At 40.5% G+C, this 20471-nt stretch overlaps 1 protein-coding gene across 2 annotated transcripts in view; it reads right to left on the bottom strand.

Annotated features, from left to right (window-relative positions):
• The window catches only part of LOC127366076 (endoribonuclease ZC3H12A-like), a 28443-nt gene extending 8395 nt beyond the window's left edge, over positions 1-20048 (bottom strand). Inside the window, exons 1-2 of one of the 2 annotated variants that reach the window (XM_051404787.1) lie at positions 19810-20048; positions 2503-3330 (exon numbers count right to left, since the gene is read on the bottom strand). In XM_051404787.1, coding sequence (XP_051260747.1) covers positions 2503-3218 — 716 coding nt within the window. In that variant the 5' untranslated portion in view covers positions 3219-3330; positions 19810-20048. Of the gene's footprint in view, positions 1-2502; positions 3331-10886; positions 11389-19809 lie in introns of those variants that run through there. The other variant, XM_051404788.1, reaches the window with a different exon arrangement.
• Between the last annotated feature and the right edge of the window lie 423 nt (positions 20049-20471).

Here is a 20471-nt window from a genome sequence, read left to right as displayed (position 1 = left end):
TTTTAGCCATTGTACAGTTCATCACTCAGATACACTTGGCTGCTTCAAACATGACAACACAGTTACAAACAGAAAAGCCTTTCACTAGATATGGACGTAAAATAAAAGGAATGTTGTAAAACAGAGTAAAACAGTAAGGTTGAGAAGCTGATGCGAAATAAAGACAAGATCAGGTTAATTTTGAGGAGCTCAACATCCTGTGACAGCAATGCATGTTTGATAAACATGTTGAGGCATTATTCAGAGAATAGCTTCCTGCACAAGCCCTTGGCAAAGTTGTTAACTATTTAGTGGGTGGAGTTTCAGCACAGAGGAAGCTCACACATACACTGCATCATATGGGTCAATGGAACACTTGAGGAACACTATGTGTCTGAATACATCGCAGCTCAACTACCTGACCCACATACACAACCTGAACTACACAAGAAAGTCACAGAACTGGTTGCAGATTTGGATTTCCCAGTGATGAAATGAGGGAAATCATGCACGCAAACTCAAAAAAGAGTGGTCAGTGCTCAGGAGTGTACGAGGAAGTGTTGATGCAGTTTTGTATTCATATCAACAACACATTTTCTCGCACTTGGAGAACACAACTTTAGAAAGTGCTACTTGTTTGTCAAGCATATAAACCTGCCATAATCGGATGTCAGCACTGTTCAGAGTTTTATGGCACTTTGCTGAAACTACTGATCAAAACAAGAACTGAAAAGAGAGTCTTTCCTGGCAAGAGAGCTAGATCATGAATATGTACAAGAGAATGTGCCAGACTACAATCATCAAGCTAATGCAGTAGCAGAAGCCAAAGCTATTAGCGGGCCCCCTGCAATAGAGCCTGGTGTGCTAAGCCAAGTGTATGTGGCGAGACAACCAAAACCCTTCCAAGAAAGTAGAAACACTTAAAGTTGCTGAAGGTGCTTGTGTCATGCTCACCAGAAACATGGATGTGGCACGAAGTTTAGAGAATAAATAATTTGCAACACTAATAACCTAGTAACAGTGAGAGCTAAAAGGAATTACTGTTATACTGCACCAGGTGGACCTAACAAGCTAGAGTACATAAAGAGAGCAGAATCTGAAACAGAAAGGAGTGGTACGCAGCCAGGGAAGTCCCAGGGACTGCAGTGATTGCAGCTGTATACAGATCTCCTTTTGGACTGTCTTTTAGACAAATGACATAATCCATTTTCATCTCTTTCAGGAAGTTGCACCTCTTAGATGTAATGTCATTGTGCTGCAAGAGTAAAATAAAGTTCAGCACAAATGTCTAGAAGTCCATGATGAGGAATTGAACCTGAGATAAAAGTGGCGCTCCCATATGACCTTTGCCCAGTCCTCACACAATTAAGGTTGGACTGAACTTAATTGGGATATATCACTACGGCAACCTATTCAGCATGGCTAACCTGATCTGGAGACTCAAGCAGACAATAATGATTGTAAATAAAAAAAAATTGTCATAGTGGCCCACTTTGAATCTCCCTTAAATTATGCAGATACAAAAATATCAGTAATCCACAAGTACTTCAAGATCAGGTAACCCAAATAGAGCTAGAGTCATGCCATTGTTCTGACAGCCCATTATTATGAAACCTCAATTGTCTGAAAAATGGCCCATCAGACCAAAAGCCTATTTGTCATACATCCCGGTATCCCGACAACACCCATTGGTCCGAAGGCCTGTCACCAGCCTCGTATAACTTATGTAGCGTATTCAGCTTAGATCATGTAAGTAACCTGACGTGACTGTACTTACTTTAACCCACTGCAATCGTTTAACAATCACTATATGTTTATTATTGTTGCCGTGACGATGACAGTCACCTGACTATTCTTACCATGACATCATCTGACGTTTGCATGTCAAAATACACAAAGACACACACACAAAACAACTCCAGGGAGAGTGTGCATTTTTTGGAACAACAGGCCTCCAGAGCAATGGGCTTTTGTTTTTGGGATAACGAGCTGTTGGACAAATGGGCTTTCTGTCCAATGGGACATTTTTCAGACTATTACATTGGGTTTTTTGAATAATGGTCTGTCGGAACAATGGGCAGTCCCCAGAGACCTTCAGTCTGCATGGTACAGCCTTGGATCCTTGGTTTAATGCATTAAACCAGTTTATACTTTAAAACTGTGATTAGAGAGTTTTATACAATGTCAGTGGGTGTGATCTATCTTTCCTCATTGTGTGTACAGGTACCTACCTTGGAGACTTTAATTAAAACTAAAAATTAAAAAACAAGCATGTTTCAGTGAGTAAACATTTTATAGTATGTCATATGCTCATATGGTTGCTATCCTTTAATAACAGTAGCTTAGCTGCTAACAACAGCCTGATAATAGCCACTGTTCCATTATTCTACAACATAGGATTTGTTTTTTTTGTTGGCTGAAGAGCAAGTGCCTTAAGCATGTAAAATGAGGCTACATTTACGAGCAAGTAAAAAAAAGCAGGAGAGCATAAACCTGCTGTTTCTGAAAGCTTCTCATCCTTACCTCATGGCTACGTTGCTCCCATCCACCACAACAGGCCGAAGGTTTTCTTTGTCCTCCAGCAGCAGCCGACAGGAGTCCAGAGAGGAGTTAGAGGACGAGGATGAGGACGAGCAGGCCAAAGAGGATGACAAAGAGGAGGAGGGAAAGTGGGAGACAGTCGAATCTCCTTGCTGCTCCATCTCTGTCTTGGTTCCCAGTTTGACCAGCTCACCTAGGATATCGTTGATGAGTGCGTCTGGGCCCAGTTTCCTCAACACCAACAGCACCAGCTCCTCAGGGTAACCCAGCTTGAGAGCAAACTCCACCTTGGTGCGGTAGTCTGTGACGGGGTCAGATGTTTCTGGCTTGACTGTCTGACAGACTGAGGAGGACTCTTGGTGGTGATGATGCTGAGGGTTTTGAGACTCAGAACCAGACCCATTATGGAGCCGTTCATCATCACTGTCTGAGACAGCGCTCTCCTCAGAGAAGTTACTGCAACTACTACTGCTGCTGTAGCTTGAATGAGTATTAAAACTAGTGCCACTACTACCAATATTGTTGCTGCTGTTACTCGGGGTATCAGCTCTGACCTGTAAGACCCCTATATTCCCAGCACCCGTCACAGCGCTCACGCCAGCCTGCCTCTCAGCACCTTCCACATGGAGGTAGTCCAGATCCAGCCCCAGACTGAGGATATGGCCTGTTCCATCCTGCAGATGGTCCTTCACGCCCATGAAGCCGTCTCATACATCCAGCTCCACGCCCTCCGTGACCTCCCGGGCACCTGACAGACCCCACTGTTACTGCTGATAGTTAACAGCTCACTGACTGCTCCTGGGAGTGAAGCTTGAGGAAGACACAAGAATCGACTGGTTAAATTCCTGAGGACTGCATGAGAGTGATAGTATGCAGATTGTTCTGAGTCTAAAAATGTGCAGGAATGAGTCAGATCTAGAAGGTCTATTAATTTAGATACAGGCACAGATCAATTAATGATTTTCATTATATATTAAAAACTACTTTATGGTCCCATGTGATCTATATCTGGATATCTTACCTGAAAAAACACATTAATTTAAGGTATAAATTTATATATATTTATGTAAATCTAAATCTTAAGGTGGTATGGTTCACAGTGTGATCAGATCTCAGCCAGCAGTTTGGCCACATCTAGAAACCTAGAGGCAACCTCTTCACCAGTGAAGGAAAAGTAAGTAGAGACCTACTAACATCACTTCCTTTGACCTAGGATGTGATATAAAAAGTCTGTCAGCTTCCACCGACCCAATTCACATATTGGGATTAGAACTTTAACAATTACTCAATTAATTGTTTAGTTGTCAACTATTAAATTAATCACCAACTATTATTTTTATTCATTTTTCAAGACAAAATGTCCAAAGCCTCTGATTGCTTTTTCTCAGACATAAATATTTCTTTAGTCCTCTCTGACAGTAAACCGAATGTCTTTGGGTTGTGGACAAAAGTCATTTGAGGATGTCACCTTGGGCGTTTGGGAAACATTGTATAGACTGAACAACAAATTCATCGATAATGAAAATAATCATTAGTTGCAGCCCTCAATGAGATCTCAACACAGAATTAAGGAATGCTTATTAATACCAGGTCTTAAATGCAAGGTCTCATGATGACGCTAAAACTAAACTTTGGCAGGAGTAACGCTCTATTAAATTTAATGGAACGCAGCAGGCTTATAAGGTGAAGTTAAAAACTGTAACCTCCCTGACCTGCCCTTTCACTTCTACTGATTTGCATTTTAGCAGTGACAAATACTGTTTCCAACATGCAGGATCAGCCAAGGAATAACACAGCTGCCAAGAATATTATCTCCACACAGGGCTGGGTGATCTTGACAAAATCTTTTTATTTTTCTCAGAAATAAGGATAATTTATGATTTTTAATTCTTAATTTCTTCACAAACAAAATAAACGACAAAATTCTAACATACACTGGTATTTTTTTTATACACTTATATGCACTTATTTGTTTTGTTGCTCAGTGCTATCACAACCTTGTGGTGCCTTGGCTGCAGGCTATACAAAACATTCAAATAAATACTTGAGCAGAATTACATGCACATGGATGCAGTTTAATACAGCATCACAAACTAGGTCTGATTCTACCAATGTATGATAGCATACGGTAAGTGAAATGCATAAGTGCTTAGCACTTAGCCACCCATTTCTTTTGTGCTGAACTTATTTCTCCTTACACATAAATTAAAACAACACTAACAATTTTCTTGAGTGAGTTACATGTTAGGTATAAACACAGATTTGTGAGAGTGTGGCCAATACCCTTTTCCTTATTTTAAATATGGCTGAAGGGAAGGTCATAGCAGAATTTGAGGATGTAGTTACTCTTGTAATTGTAACTGACAGAGTGCTTTAAAGTTACAGCGTAATACAGTTTTGTCTTTTAAAGTGCTAATTTTAAAGTTCAAACTTAAAACTTTTCCCTTCTCATTACTGCAGTGACTTTTCAGTGTCAGCACTACCTGGTGTTTCAGTCTAACCTGTGCCATCCATAGGAAACAAAAGCAACAGCAGTGGAAGTTTTTTAATAGTCATGCAGATACTATAAGTAATACAATATTCGCCAGCATATAAGATAATAGGATATGTTTGTGTTGTATTGTGTTGTGTTTGTGTTGTAGTGTGGTATTATGCCCCAAGTGTGCATGATGCCCAGTTTAACCTACAGGAGTTTTCTGTTAGGTTGTTTGCAGTCACAGGGAGATGAAATCTTGTGGGTTGAAATGAGTTGGGAGCAACAAGAATAGGACGAGATGCGCGAGTGTAGGAGCTTCAGCAATTTGTGCCACCTGCAGGCAGCGAGTGTTACAAGTAAGAGTGTTAGTGTGTAAATACCATTGACAGTTCCCAGGTTCTGGGTCAGTGAAGTGAAGCTGACGCAGAATTGTCTTAAACCTGCAATCTATTTAATGGCCAGCAGGGGGAGCTTTATTGGCTGCAAGAAAAAATGATACCATGCAGTCTCAAGGAGTAATTTCTTCTCTTGATTTATTAGCTCAGTAAACAGTTTCCTAATGAGTTTATTGTCTGAATCACTAGTTTCAAGTCTTCTTCCATACAGCATAATGCTCATTTAGTAAATTCTGGTCCCACTTAGAGTAAAATAGACGTTAAAGCAGGGTATGCTTTGGGGTGTGGCTACCTTGTGATGAAAGGTAATTCTCAGTGAGTCTGTCCTGCACAGCAAACGAAACTCCAATTAAACTGTCAAACCAGGCAGTGCTGATCAGATATGAATCAAGTTCTGTAACTGCGTTGCATATTTCTCACCTAAAATCATTTCAGAAACATATTTTAGTGTACCGTTAACCTGTAATACGAGATCGTGTGTGAGCAGGCGAGCCGGCATTGTTTCCTGCTACGGACAAGTTGAAACTGGGCAGCCAATGAGAGCCGCTCAACCACATCACATCCACTGGGTCCGACAAACTGTCATGGCGACGAACATAACCCCAACCTCACGGCTTCAAAATGCAACTCCATAAACCCATGGGTGACGTCACAATAGGTTTACACTTGGTAAGAGCCATCTGACCACTGCCCACATGACTTGCAACAACAAAAAAACAAATGGCCTGGTCCTTTAAAATTTTACTAAGGGATCATCAATGTAGTTTGTTTATTTAATTTCTACAGCATTTAAAGTTGTGCCATACAAATTCACATTCTCAAAATAAAATTCAAATTGAAATCAGGATATTCAATCAAATTCTTCCAAAGATCAAAACAAAAGTAAATAAGCACCTAACACTGTAGTCCTGGCTGGCAGGATTTAGGAGCCCTTCATACCCCTATGGCAAAAATCCTCTAACAGTCCTCAAAGCCTCTTTTTCTTCTGTGGGGGTCCACAAATTGGTTGAAATAAAGAGGGACCTGTTGTGATGTGGCATTGCTTAGTGACCCCTTTAAAACAACGCGTTCCTTTGCTCCCACATCTCTACTGTATCAAGGACACACGTACATTAAAACACACACATAACTACATAATAACTAGGCCTATACTTTCCTATTTTTACTGTACTATACTTTATCTTTGGCTCTAGTTCAGCCTTTGTCTTTGTTTGATGCATGAGAGAAACCTCAGCACAACATCAGAGCTTTTGTTCATTGTGTTGCAGATTATCAAAAATGTGAACAATGGGAAGGTCATTCTTCCAGTTGCCTCTACTTGCCTTTTTGTTCAGTGCAAAAACACATTCTTCAACATGGGTTGTGCACAAAGGAATTGAGAGTGAAAGATGAGTGAACTGAATTCAACACAGCACCTGTGATCACTGGTATGATGTGGACAGAGCTTGGGTTGCTTCACACCACAAACAAACAGTGTCAGTGTATTTGTGTGTAGGGTTGTTTATCTGTGGAAATACCCATGAAGGGTACTTCCAAAGTATCAAACTGCTCCCAGGTTGGTCAAAAAATGATTACAGCTTTGGTCTGTGTTCTTTAAACTTTCAAAACCTTTCAATGGAACCATTATCCTGTATGGTCTCTGTCAAATAAAAACAGATCTCATTCTCTATTACGCTGCTCTGGACAAAGTGGAAGCATCTTAGATTGGGTTTCACTGCTGTTTGCATAGTAAACCATCCCAACATTTGCCGAAACCTAACTTAAACTGACGCAGCAGTGCAAAGCCTCCAAAAAGACAAAACAAAAACGGAGCGACATATAAATGAAACAGCAGGACATGAGACAGTAACTCTGCTGAACAGAAGCTGCTGTGGCCACAAGCAGCAATTATTTGATGCTTTTTCTTTAACAACATCATCATTAGGTGGCCAGAAAAAGGGTTATATATGTGGGGGATATTTCATTTACATAGGACCAGCTATCTTAAATGTCCAGTGTGTAACATATAAAAGGATATATCGGTAGAAATTGAATATAATATCCATAGGTATGTCTTCATTAGTGTATTATCAACTCAAAATTAGAATATTTGTGTTTTTGTTACAACAAATTCCGCACCATGGAAGGCCAAACCAAACAATGGCTCTAGATAGGGCCTTTTTGTATTTTTTACGAGCTTCGCCACCACCATAATTTGGGATTAAAACATGTGTAGGAGAATGTTTTCCAAAATATTGAGAGTTGCTAGTTCTCTCAGTGCAAAAACTCTTTACTTGATGCATGAAGTGAAGAGACTTGATTCCTCACACCAGGTCTGTAATTTCTTCAGATAACGAGAAACTATTTTGGAAGCATTTCTCCTACACACACCAATGAATATTATATCTGATCAAGGTTGTAGCAGTGAAACCCCCGAATGTCATGAATTTAGCAAGGGTGTTTTTATATTGCTTAGGACGTTTGTCTTGCTCCTTTTTTCAATTTATATAGTCTCACTTTAAATGAAGAATAACGTAGTGTGTGAACATGAAATGGCTTTGAAAACCAGTAAAGTTCCTTTTATTCAGCATTTAAAAAGGATTCTCTGCATACTACTTTTTATCAACCATTACCGAATGACTTAAAAGAGTTAATTTCAGACATGTTTGCCCTGTGTGTTATATTTTAGCGACACTTGTAATGCGGAGTCTCTTGGATCTTAGGCTAAAGCACCGGAAAGCAGGGGCCTCTTAATGTCCCGACCCCGACGTCTAAGCTGCTGCGCCACTGTTTGTCACTCTGAATGTCACAAGAGAGCTGGAATAATTTAGTCCACCAACAACAAAAGAGACACAAAAGGAAAGAGTGAGAGTGGGTTTGTGTGTGTGTGTGTGTGTGTGTGTGTGTGTGTGTGTGTGTGTCAGGGGGTGGGGGAAAGAAGTGTGTCTGGCTTGCCGTCCTTCAACAATGCAGCTGCCACCCAATCTGTCCTCCTGTGACGGGAGTATTGTTCTCTCAGCCTGAGCAGCGTGCACAGACGGAGGCTGGGTTTTTTTAGACCTGTTCACCTCAACCAACACACACACACACACACACACACACACACACACACACACACACACACACACACACACACACACACACACACACACACACACACACACACACACAGTGCTTGGTAATGCAGCAGTCACACCAGCCTCAGTAAGAGGTTGCCAGACAGAGTCTTTGAGGAGTCAGCAGAAATATGACAGTGACACAGCAATTGTAAATCACCCAGTCAGAAGCATTCCAATGACTGTATGTGTGAGTCTGAACAGTCACTGTGGCTTTTACTGTCCCACTGTGACTGTGAGTTTTAGGAAAAATATGTGATACAAACAACATGTTTGCACATTGTATTAATAGTTTTAAGCAGACCACCTCCCTCAAAACACTATGCTATGGTGAAAGAAGCCCACATAAATCAAACATGGAAAGGAACAAAATTCTTATAATACGACACTGAAATAGAATATTTATAGTATATGCTTTTTAATGCTAAACTGACACTGTACTGACATTAATCTTAAGATTAATCTTTATAAAATAAACTATGGTCTATCCATAAGAAACTCTATAACAGCATTGGATCAGAAAAATAGATCAATCTTTGTTTAGACCTGGACTGAGCTGCAGAGTAAAGCTATTCAGATTGCTGTATATATGCAGTAATATACAGCTGCCCAAGAAGAGTTCACATACTTATTAAGGTAATTTTATAAATATGAGTTTGGATAGATTCTGCTATGACAAGATGTCAAAATGATCGCTTATTCCTACATAAAATGCCATAGATAGACAGAACAAGCCCCCAGGCCCTGATTAATGGTGTTCTCTGCATATCTCAACTACAAATCGGCCATAACAATATTGACGTCATGTTTTTAGTTTTTTTCTGTATAAATTAATTTTCTGTAATAAACATAATACGTTAAGTTGCACTGACACTTTTGTTTTTTCAAAATATCCTTTCAGTTCCCTTGGTTGATCGTTCAGACATTGAGAAATGCTTCTCAATGGGGAAACTTCCTAGTAAAAATGGAAGTGTATAACTTGCCGGGGATTCAAATCCAAGTCTGTATGAACATATTGTATGGAAAGAATAACTCATCTACCAAATCATTTCTCTAGGTGTGTTTGTGTTTAGTGGGAGGAGGGGGCTGAGTCCTTCCATAGTGAACAGATGCTGCAGCCTCCACCTCAGTGACCCAGCCTGCCTGCACTGCCTCTGCCCTGTGTGTATCTCTGTATGTGTCATGATCCAGGGTTAGCCCCCTTGGGGGTGTATGTAGGGATGAGCTCCCCCGAGGCCAGACCCTGACCAGTCCCTCAGGGCTGCCGCATGGCTGCCATTTGCTGGCTGAGCCCGGCAGTGAGCCGGTCTGCCACACCAGTGACCGGCTGGGATGGGGACAAAGGGGGTGTAGAGGGTGGGGGTGGGGGTATATATGGGCAACGGGGGCAACAGATGCCTGCTGAAGCCACAGGGGACCTCCCTGAAAGAATCCTCCTCCACCCTCCCCTACTTCTCTCCTGCAACTGGTGGTGTCCAGATTCATCCTCAGTGATACATATCACCACTGTCTGTCATGTGACCTTTTTGGTAGGGGGTTGTGGGTAGCACTCACTTTCACCTCTGAGTTGTGCAGACTCTCAGTTGGTTATGTCTGGTTCTGCCTCCCTGTTGGTAACTAAACCTACATGTCACAGGCCATCATATGTGGGGATATAGGGGTGAGAACAGGATCATTGATCATCATTGGTTCCTCTCTCATCATTATATACAGAAATTATTAACTTTGGATGAAATAAACTAGAGTGAAATTAAACTATTCCTTATGCTGAAGGGGAAACCCAAAGGAATGCCCCAAGGAGCCCTGGCTGAAAACCACAGAAAACCTCTCACTCTGTCTCAATTTCACTTGTGAACACTCTTTATACTGTGTATGCACTAAAACCTTCCAGTGAACAATATATTCCTAAAAACCACACTCATGGCAACCCATCCAATATTTGTTGGGATAGGAGACATTTCATTCTGAACCAAAATAGTGGACTGACCTAGATGCTAGCATGGCTAAAAAAAGCCCATTATTTTATTAGGCATTGTCTGTCTATAAATTACTTAAATTATTATTTTAGTGTTGTGTTAGTAAGCTATTTGCAACTTTTAACTTATAAGATTTGAGCTAGAGACAAAAGAACACAATCATCACAATAACAAACTTTACTTCTCGAGGTGCAGCATTACATCATATTTGAGGATTCTGGTCACATCTGAACATATTGGCTGTTACTGCTCTTAAACTCATCACTGTGAGTTGAGTAACAATATATTCTTGGGTAGTATGGTCACAGAGATTTCACGATTAACGATTATTTATAATGACGATCAAAAGCCATGACAAAGCATGATAACAATGTTTTCACACATTCTTTAACATGCAAAAACAGAAGAAAACAAAAACACTTACCACACAGCTCCAGGAGAAACAGCAAGGCTGCAAAACAGAAAGTGCAACTCCTACAATCTTCAATCAATCTTCTCTCCTGATATGCTACCTTTGGTCATTTCAGTAGCAAGGCACAAAGTCACAAAAACGTCAGGGGGAATTTCCCAATAATGTGGTGGTAAAATAAAAATTCCCTTTTAAAGCAAGAAAAAAAATAATAATTCAAATTTCAGTATCCACTAGTGAGCTGGAGAAAGTAAAGCTGTCAATCCAAGTGGAGCTGAGCAAAATTGGTTTCCTGGTCGAGTTTAGCAGCAATCCTAAGAGATCAGCCTTCAAGTTCTCCTTTTTGGTTGAGAAGCAGAGTGCAGTGTCCTGAAGCTGCAGGTTCAGCGGTGTGACTGACAACAGATGGAGTGTAAGCATCTACCATCCCCTCCTCACACAGAGTCTGCCTACTGACCAATACCAACGCAGAAATCTCACAAACACACACGTCTCACTTTCCTGTCTTCACCAAAGCTCATTCGGTACACACACAAATCACCCACCTCTCCACCAATAAAAAGGGACACTAAGATAAGCTAGGATATCTCCACCCCCTTTATCCCCCCACCCAACCCCCTCACACACACACACACACACACACACACACACACACCCCACCACTAGCCCATCCGCTGGCTCGAGCCATGAATGGACGAGAAGGCGTGAGTTGACAATGGTGGGGAGGGGGACACAAAGGAGGGCCCTCGGCGGGCAGCTGCACACACACACACAACATGCTCAGGGCCATCACAAGAACGTGTGCACACGCACACACACACACACACACACACACACACACACACACACACACACACACACACAAATACAGATACATGAGGAGAAAGAGTGAGTGAAAAAAAACCCAGGACCCAGAATTGAGCCCTGCGGAACACCTGGCCCACTGGGGACGGCTGCCGCCTGCAACCTCTTTGTTTCATCGGTGGGGGATTGGCTTGACTCAGACAATGAGACGAATTATGTTAAAAGTAGTGTGTGCTCCCAAAATGAGTGTTAGGAGTATGACTGTGTGTGTGTGTGTGTGTGTGTGTGTGTGTGTGTGTGTGTGTGTGTGTGTGTGTGTGCGCGTGTGTGTCTGACGGAAAGTTAGCAGGTGGGGAAGGAAGCTGTGAAGAAAAAGCCTTCAAACTAACAAGAGGCAGAAAGGGAAAGGAGTAGGAAAAGACAGAACAGCAGGAAAAAAGTAAGTGTAGGGCTTTATTGTTTGGACACGGCCCTGAAAAAATGGCGCCGCCTTTTCAAAGGCCTGAGCTTGTGAGGAGGGGTATTACTTTTAGGCTCAGATGAGGTCAGAAACAAAGACTTGCTGCCTATCAGGTTGGACTTAAACAGTTCCAGTTACCAGGCCATTTACCTTCAGAAAGGAGTAGGTTTATTATTTTCCCCCAACACTGCCAATGGAACAAAACCTAATTTACCCTTCAGTAGAGAAGAGTACTGTACAGACCAGGTGTGAATAAATACCAAAACAACCTGTCAAGAAGAAATTGAATCCTTGTCCAATTATGCATACAATACTAATGCCCGAAAAAAACAACAATCATACAGCTAATACAAATAACTTTTTACTACTTTACTTTACTTAAGGGGAGACGTCCAAACTGCATTTGGTTAAGACAAGGAAAGATTGTGATTTGGGTTAAATGTTAAAGAAAATCTTATATCACTGTCACTGCTGACTGTAGTCACTACGAGTGAATAGTATTGCAAAATTGCCTGTTTTGGCACAAAACAAATGTAATACATTGTCAGTGAACCTTTACGGATTTGTCCAGAATTACATTTTTTAGAACTTATTATTTTCATTATACTGTTGATAGAAAACGGTTGGCATTTGGTTAATTTGGTTGGTATTATGTTTCCCTCTGATGTATTTGCTCTTGCAAATTAGTTGCACGTAAGTGTAATGTTTTCCTAGTTTCATTAGTTGATCATATTTTTTTTAATACTTTGAATATTCTGCAATTGCTTTTATGTGTCAAATGAAAAAAGGTGTTTTGCAGGAAACAAATTTATTTTCATCAAAATATGGTATTGAAAAAAGTAGTGTTTTGGTCTCAAAATTAAAACTCATTCAACTTTATGCAGTTTCCAGTTCTAGCTTCTTCCTGTCTCACAGGGAATGATGTGTGCTATGTTTCCAGTTTGAAATAAACACAAGAAAATGTAAACATTGCCAGCAGACAATGTAGTCAAGAAGGTGATTCAACAGTGGCAACAGTCTTAATGAAAGGTGATTTGTGAGAATGGCCATTTAGAAATCATGGCCTATAGGAAATGTAGCATCTTCAACCCGAAGCCTAAAAATCCATGTTTGGTTAACAAAGTGAAGCCTGGCGGGAGTGTTTCCTGCCCCAGCCCATCACCTGCAGTCTCCTGCCTACACAACTGCTTTCCATTAGTCATTAGACACAGCATATATCCACTCTCTTAGCCAACATGCACTAATTTTCCTGAACTCTGACAACTGTAACTTTTTATAATCCCATATCTTGAAATGTGTTTTTTAAACTGTGAAAGATCGAAGAGTGTCTCTGAAATCCACACGCACATACACACACAAACGTGTGTGTGTGTGTGTGTGTGTGTGTGTGTGTGTGTGTGTGTGTGTGTGTGTGTGTGTGCGTGTGGCACAGAACCAAGCAAACAATTCTAGGTAAATTTTTTTGGTATCAGTTTTATTACTCAAACACAGGAGCAGGACCTTTTATCATTCCATTACACCAACTGATTTTTTCAACTTTGGCAACCAGCACCGTTGGCTTGTTGCCCGTCTTGCTAAAATTCGAGAGAAGCGTGACGTCGGCCTTTGCATGCTTAGTTAATGTTTGCCTGAACAAATCATGAATTCAAACCACCAAATCAACAAATCCTCATACACAACACTAAAAGTAGCAAAGCCCACCTCTCATGGAAAGCCCAGACCAGAACATGTAAATCTGCTGGGTGTAGTTCCCATTTTAGTGTAAAACCACAACATTAATCTGATCAGGGGTGAGCACTCATATAAAGTTACTGCAGTAAATGTCACTAGCATGTATATGCAAATTTATCTCCTTGGCTTCCAGATGACAAAACCTGTCATGGGTTAGTTTATCAAACACGCCTGAAACATGATTGATAGTTATCACCACTACTGTAGCCAGCAGAAGTGTTAAATTGGAGGCAAATCTTTTTGTAGCCTGATAGTTGATTTTGTGCAGGTAACGTCCAACATTTAATTTCTGATTAAATATTCTTATGGGGTGGAAATGTCTCAGAAACTGTGTAAAAATGGCATGGAACACTGCGACTCTCCATTGAATTAAGATTATTTCAGGCTTATCAGCATGAAACTTCTTTGCTAACAGTAACCCTGAATACACAAAAACACACACCAACCACTCAACATTTAGTAGAATATGCAGTGTTATGAGAGCATATGATGTATGTTTTCTTTATTTTAGAACCAGACTGATGTGTTTTGTGAGGCTAATTTAGAGAGGAAAAATTCACAGATCACTGATATAGTGGCCAATATAAATAATTGTCTTATTATTAACAATTATTTAACATATAGGCTACACTGTCAAAATAAAGAATGAATGAAAATAAAATAAATAGCTAAACATCAGTACTGTAAAAAGTATTTTGCATTAAATGCCTGAAAAAGACTATACCAATATGTGTGCAATAAGTGTAGATAGATAATATTGGCCAACCAATATAGCAGTCGGGCTCTAGACAAGGTATATATATACTGCAGATTTATTTTGGCAGCTTTTATTTGATTTAACATACATGTTAGCTCATCATGCAGACTTGGTTAATATCATAGGTTTCTCACACAAGTTTACTCACAAGCATTTACAAGAAAGAAAAAAAAGAAAAGAAAAAAGAATTGAACAAATACCATTAAAATTCTAATAAACTAATAAGAACCTACAAATATAAAGTGCTTAGCTTCAGGGAAGCTTCATAGCAAAAGTACTTCCTTACGCTGTCATAAATCTATGTACTTTGGATCATTCCAGTGCGTGGAGGGCACTAAGTCACAGCAAAGTAAAAGGACACCTGGGATATTAACAAACCAAACAGTATCTGTATTGCAGTTCTAAAATCCAATTAGTTAACATTAGTCATTATATTATCAGGCTGATTTTGCTCTCTACTCTCTATCAACCACCCCCACCCCTGCTCCTCTCTGACTAGCAGTGACTCCTTAATTGGGGCTCAGCTGACAGGTTTTCCCCTCAGGGAGCAGGAGCCTTGTGGGCCATCTGCTTGTAGTCGCAGGATGAACAGGTGTCCTGCTCCCCGCCGCCTGCCTGCACCTTACCAAGCCTCTCCAGCACAGCACGGCACAGCGCTGTGCAGTGTAGCTACTGTTTACACAAGATAAATCAGAGTAGTTTTGTTTGACCTGGGTGCCATTTCTACCTCAAACAAAAGAGGAAACATATGGAAGTGCCACCAAATCCGACAGAATGAGGAAATTAAAGCCTGTTATTTCACTTCTGAGTCAATTTAAGTCTTTCTGTTTGACTGATGCATAGGAGTACCTAAAGTATGATTTTTTTAATACACTTTTCATCAATCTGAAACCCACATGATCTAAAAAGACCTAAGTTGTGTTTGTACCTTTATTTACCTTACCTTTTATTATGAGTTCTGCAGCAAAATTGTAATTTCCATTTCCCTTTGTGTTGCTGCAGGGGAAAAATCCCACTTTTAACTTTGATTTTATTTAATTTGAGAAAGTAGTCTGGCTATATTAAAATAGATGAATGTATACTTTGGTATAAAAATTGATGGTTCTCATACTGTGTACATTTGCTTATCTAAGATATGAATTCTACTGTATTAGTGTTATTTAAAAAATATAGGACATAATTAATAAAAACAAATAATAAACTATATAAATCATAGTGTTTGTTTAACCAAAAAGAGAAGAGGGAGTGACTGAGAGAAGAAGATGGCACTATATATTTACATACATATACCGATGTGCCTTTCATTTCATTACAGGAGAAACTGTTCCTACTCATTCCTGTGCACCACATGAAAAAACAGTGATATATATACAGTAACTAAAACATCAAACATGACCTAACACTTTTCTCTCTAAGCTCATAGTTGATAATTGATTTCTGACCCGTTTTTGTTTATGCAATAGCATTAGAAATGCTTACTATATGAGTGCCTAATGCTCACCTCTATATGAAAATATATGTTCTCTATGACACATTATAAAAGGCAATGGTGTTTTTCACTATTATAAGTGTATCCCTTCAAAAATCCCAATAAAAAGCCCTCAGCAATCTAGCAGCTGGGGGTTTAAATACAATCACAAAACAAAATATCATGATACAATATTTTTCAATATTTTCTCACACCCCTACGTACTATCTAGGCTTTTAATGTGTATATTTTTCAAATGAAACTCATGTCTGCCCACTGATCAGTGTGGCTCAGAGCTCATTTAACACCAATGTCATCATAAGCAGAACTTTGGGAATTACATCAACACATCTGTTATATAAACTCCACCCTAAAACACACATTCATAGAAATCCCCACCAGGAAATAATTCTAGTCCAGTAAGTAAGTGCAACCACTTTCACACTGACTGAAATGATCCACCCTTCGGCTCACTGGGTAAACACCAGTCCAGGCAGCATGGATTACTCCAGAGAGGAAGAGGTAGTCCAGCTGGTATCATCCACACACACTTTACAGGCATAATGCTGTACTAACAGCCCCCGCACATGCTCCTACCTATGGAGAGGGAAGCCAAACAAACCAGACCAGACCACATGGTGTGTGTGTGTGTGTGTGTGTGTGTGTGTGTGTGTGTGCGTGTGCGTGTAGAGGGGGATGGGACAGGGTCACCAAGGACTTTGAAGGCACAAAAGGTTGGCCTTAGGCCCAGTGCCCTCTGGGTCACTTAAGGAGGCAAGGAGGCAGCATGAAAACATGTGCGCACACACACAAGCACACACCACCTGCTGTTCACGCAGGCTCGTGTTTGGTGTAATGGAGATGGAGTGATTCAGCAGCTATACAAAGCAAGACACATTGCTGAGATTTACCACATAACTCAGGCCAATAAAATTTCCACAGCAACCTGGTCAACATCTTTGGAATTGTAGGAGGGACGTAGGACCGCAACTTAGGATACATTTCATCATTGATTATTCTGGTCTAATTAAACGATTCATCTGTAAAATGTCAGAAAATAGTGAAGTCCAAAACCCAAATATATCTAATTTACAATCATTTAAAACTGAGAGGGAAGCTGCAAAATGTGTGATTTGACTGCAACAATCAACTAATCATTTCAGCAGACATCTTAGATTGAATATGCCAAAGAGTAAAATAAATACTTTCAGAAGCAGAAAACACTGCTATGACCTACGTTTTTCTGCTTCCCTCTAACAGTTTTAGAGTAATGATGAAAAAGAACTGTAAACTGTATTTTTAGTTAAAAACTGTTTCAGTATTCCTGACATCGCTGGGGTTGCTGAAGCGAAATGCGGCTTCAGTAGGTGTGTCAGGGAAATTCTGGGAATTTTCAGACAATCACGGAGGTACTTTGACGTGATTATGGGAAAGCAATGGAACGGTCATGTAATTCCACATTTGCCTTTATGTGAAATGTCCCACACACACACACACACACACACACACACAAACTCACAGCTCCCTGATTAAGTCATGATAGATCATCCCCACAGGGCCTGGCCTTTTGAACATGCGTGCATGTGTGCGTGTGTCTGTGGTGTGTGTTCGCAAATATTCACATTTGCATACATGCTGTTTCATGATTGTGTGTGTGTGTGTACGTATGTACGGCCATGTGTCTGACTGTGTGCAGGTGTGTGTGAGTGTGTGTGTGACACTGGGGCGAGTGCCGGGTCAGTGGGGTCAGAAACAAACAAAAGAACGGAGCAGCTCCCAGCTGCCGGGCCAAACGTCACCCAGCAAACCCCCCCCCCCCCCCCATCCCCCTTCTTTTTCAATGGGAGTGTGCCGCTGTTCTGCTTCTGCTGACACATGCCCATTTACACACACACACACACACACGTCCCATCCAGTGGCCCACAGTCATGTCTAAAGCTTGCTGCAGCAGGCACAGGGGGTAAAAGTGCATATGGGGACATATGCAGAGCATGCATGGATGCAAATGCACAACACAGACTAACATCGGAACACACATCAATGCATACAGGATTTTGACAATTTCAAGACACTAGCACTAGCACACAGATAAAGAATGTTGCATGTTTCCATTGCTGGACTCCCACTTTCTACCTTCTACTGCTGGTATGGTGAAATACTAAGAGCCTAATTCAGACTACTCAGATCTCCCACTGAAACATACAAAAAGGAGAAATTATGAAACAGTCTAAGGTAAAAACTGATTCCTCTGAGCTACATAAGGACACAAGACTGGCTATTTCCACATAAGGGCTGCACAATATAGTAAAAACATCATATTGCAATTATTCTGACAGATATTGAGATTACGATATGACTCATGATTAGTGTGGGAATGATCATTTTTGCTACAGAAAAAACTGTACAAATCATGATGAAAAAGAATATTGATAAGATCTGTAGGCCACGGCATCTCTGCAGCCCTACAGTACTTCATCATAATGCTGTTTGTCACACATTTTAACCTCACGCAACTACAAGGTAAAATCCTCAACATTATACCTCAGTTTAAAATAGAGGTTTTTAGCCTCAAAATGTACTTAAAATATCTAAATGAAAGCACCTATTTGATAAATGGTCCAATTATTACCCATCGAAATCAATGAAACAAGGCAGCAGAAACACTACCGCTTTTGTCCACAGGGGGTGCTAGAATCAACACAAAATAAAAGTTCCTTTTAGGGACTTTAAGTCCAAATTATTAGACATATCATTTATGTATTTGGAGGTCAGCCTCCCTCTAGCTTGATGGTTACAGGCGGTGACATGATCGGGGAAACTTTCCTGTTTGAATTCTACCTAAATAGCAGTGGTTCAGACAGACTTTAAAGGGTCACAAACCAGGGAAATCTTCACACAAAGAGCACATTTATCTTTAAATGTTCCATTATCTGAGACACATGTTTCCAAGTGCTGAGGTGTTAATGAAGAAATGATTAATAACAAAGTATCTACATCACCACAGCTCAACAGCCACAGCACTGCAAGAACCTTGGATTGACCCAGTATGTATTACTCCAATCTGACTTGGCAGAAATGTGTTGCTTAAAGGGAAGAACAATTCAATCACATAATTCTGAAAGTAAAATGAACCTTTTGAAAGTAGTTTGTTTGGGTCATTGACTGAAGTCACAGTTCAGCTTTCCCATCATCACAGAAACAGACAACCCACACTCACCTGGAACTGAGTTTCAGGATCAGCTGTGTTGAGGGACCATTAACTATGACATAATGACATGTAGCTGTCCAAAGGTAAATACCTTGCTCTGTTCCAACAGTCAGAACAACCACTTTGCATATAAGTAAAAAGAACAGAGTGAGTGTGTGTGTGTGTGTGTGTGTGTGTGTGTGTGTGTGTGTGTGTGTGTGTGTGTGTGTTTGGGAAGAGGAAAGCAAGCTGAACCTGTTCAGTCAGGATTGTTTCATTAAACTCAATTATGCCACATTTTCAACCAATTACTTTGCACACAGTCCTCAAAGGTTTTTAATTCACCCACTGAACAATTCCTAAAGTCATTGTCCCTGCATCATTTGTTTTACCCAATAACATCAATACAGTTTTATTATATCTTTACGGGTCTTTGTGTTAATTCCGTTTTATTTTATTCATATCCAATTCATTTTGACTCCGTCGCTACGTCTCACTTTGTGGCAATAAGTCGGAAATATCACTACTTACTTTTACAAGACATCCATTCCGTCCTGAATTAGTCCTCCATCGCACACTAAAAACCCGTCCCGAAAGCTGCAGGAAGAAGCTTGAATAAGCTGTAGTCGGAAAACACCACATTCAGCTGCTTGCTGCATTTGTGTGTGAGTTGAAGGTACAGCAGGGTAGAGAGTGTGTCCATCTTGTACCTGCAAGACTGTCTCCACCCACCGGACACAAGCTGGATCGGTCCGCGATGTGTGTGTGTGTGTGTGTGTGTGTGTGTGTGTGTGTGTGTGTGTGTGTGCATGCACTGTATGTAACCTACAACTATATCATACACACTACTATAGCAGGGGTGGAACTCGAGGGGGTGCATGGCAGGTGCCACCCTTAAAAACTCCTGGCCACCTCAGCTGCCACTACAGTCAGGTGTCAGATACTGTCAAACTGAATACATTAAAGGTCCAGTGTTTAACATTCAGGAAGATCTTATATTCATAGGTATGTTTTCATTAGTGTATAATCACCTGAATATAGGACTCTTTGTGTTTTTGTTACCTTAGAATCTGCTGAACCACCATGTGTCTACAGTAGCCCATAATGGACAAACCAGCACTGGCTCTAGATAGGGCAGTTTCTACACACTTTACAGCCTGTTTTCATTCCCAGGTCGACAAATACAATACAGA

Source organism: Dicentrarchus labrax, unplaced genomic scaffold (assembly GCF_905237075.1).
Source record: "Dicentrarchus labrax unplaced genomic scaffold, dlabrax2021, whole genome shotgun sequence".
In the NCBI taxonomy this organism is placed as follows: domain Eukaryota; kingdom Metazoa; phylum Chordata; class Actinopteri; family Moronidae; genus Dicentrarchus; species Dicentrarchus labrax.
Note: the sequence above shows the minus strand (reverse complement) of the source record. Positions and strands in the feature narration are given on the sequence as shown.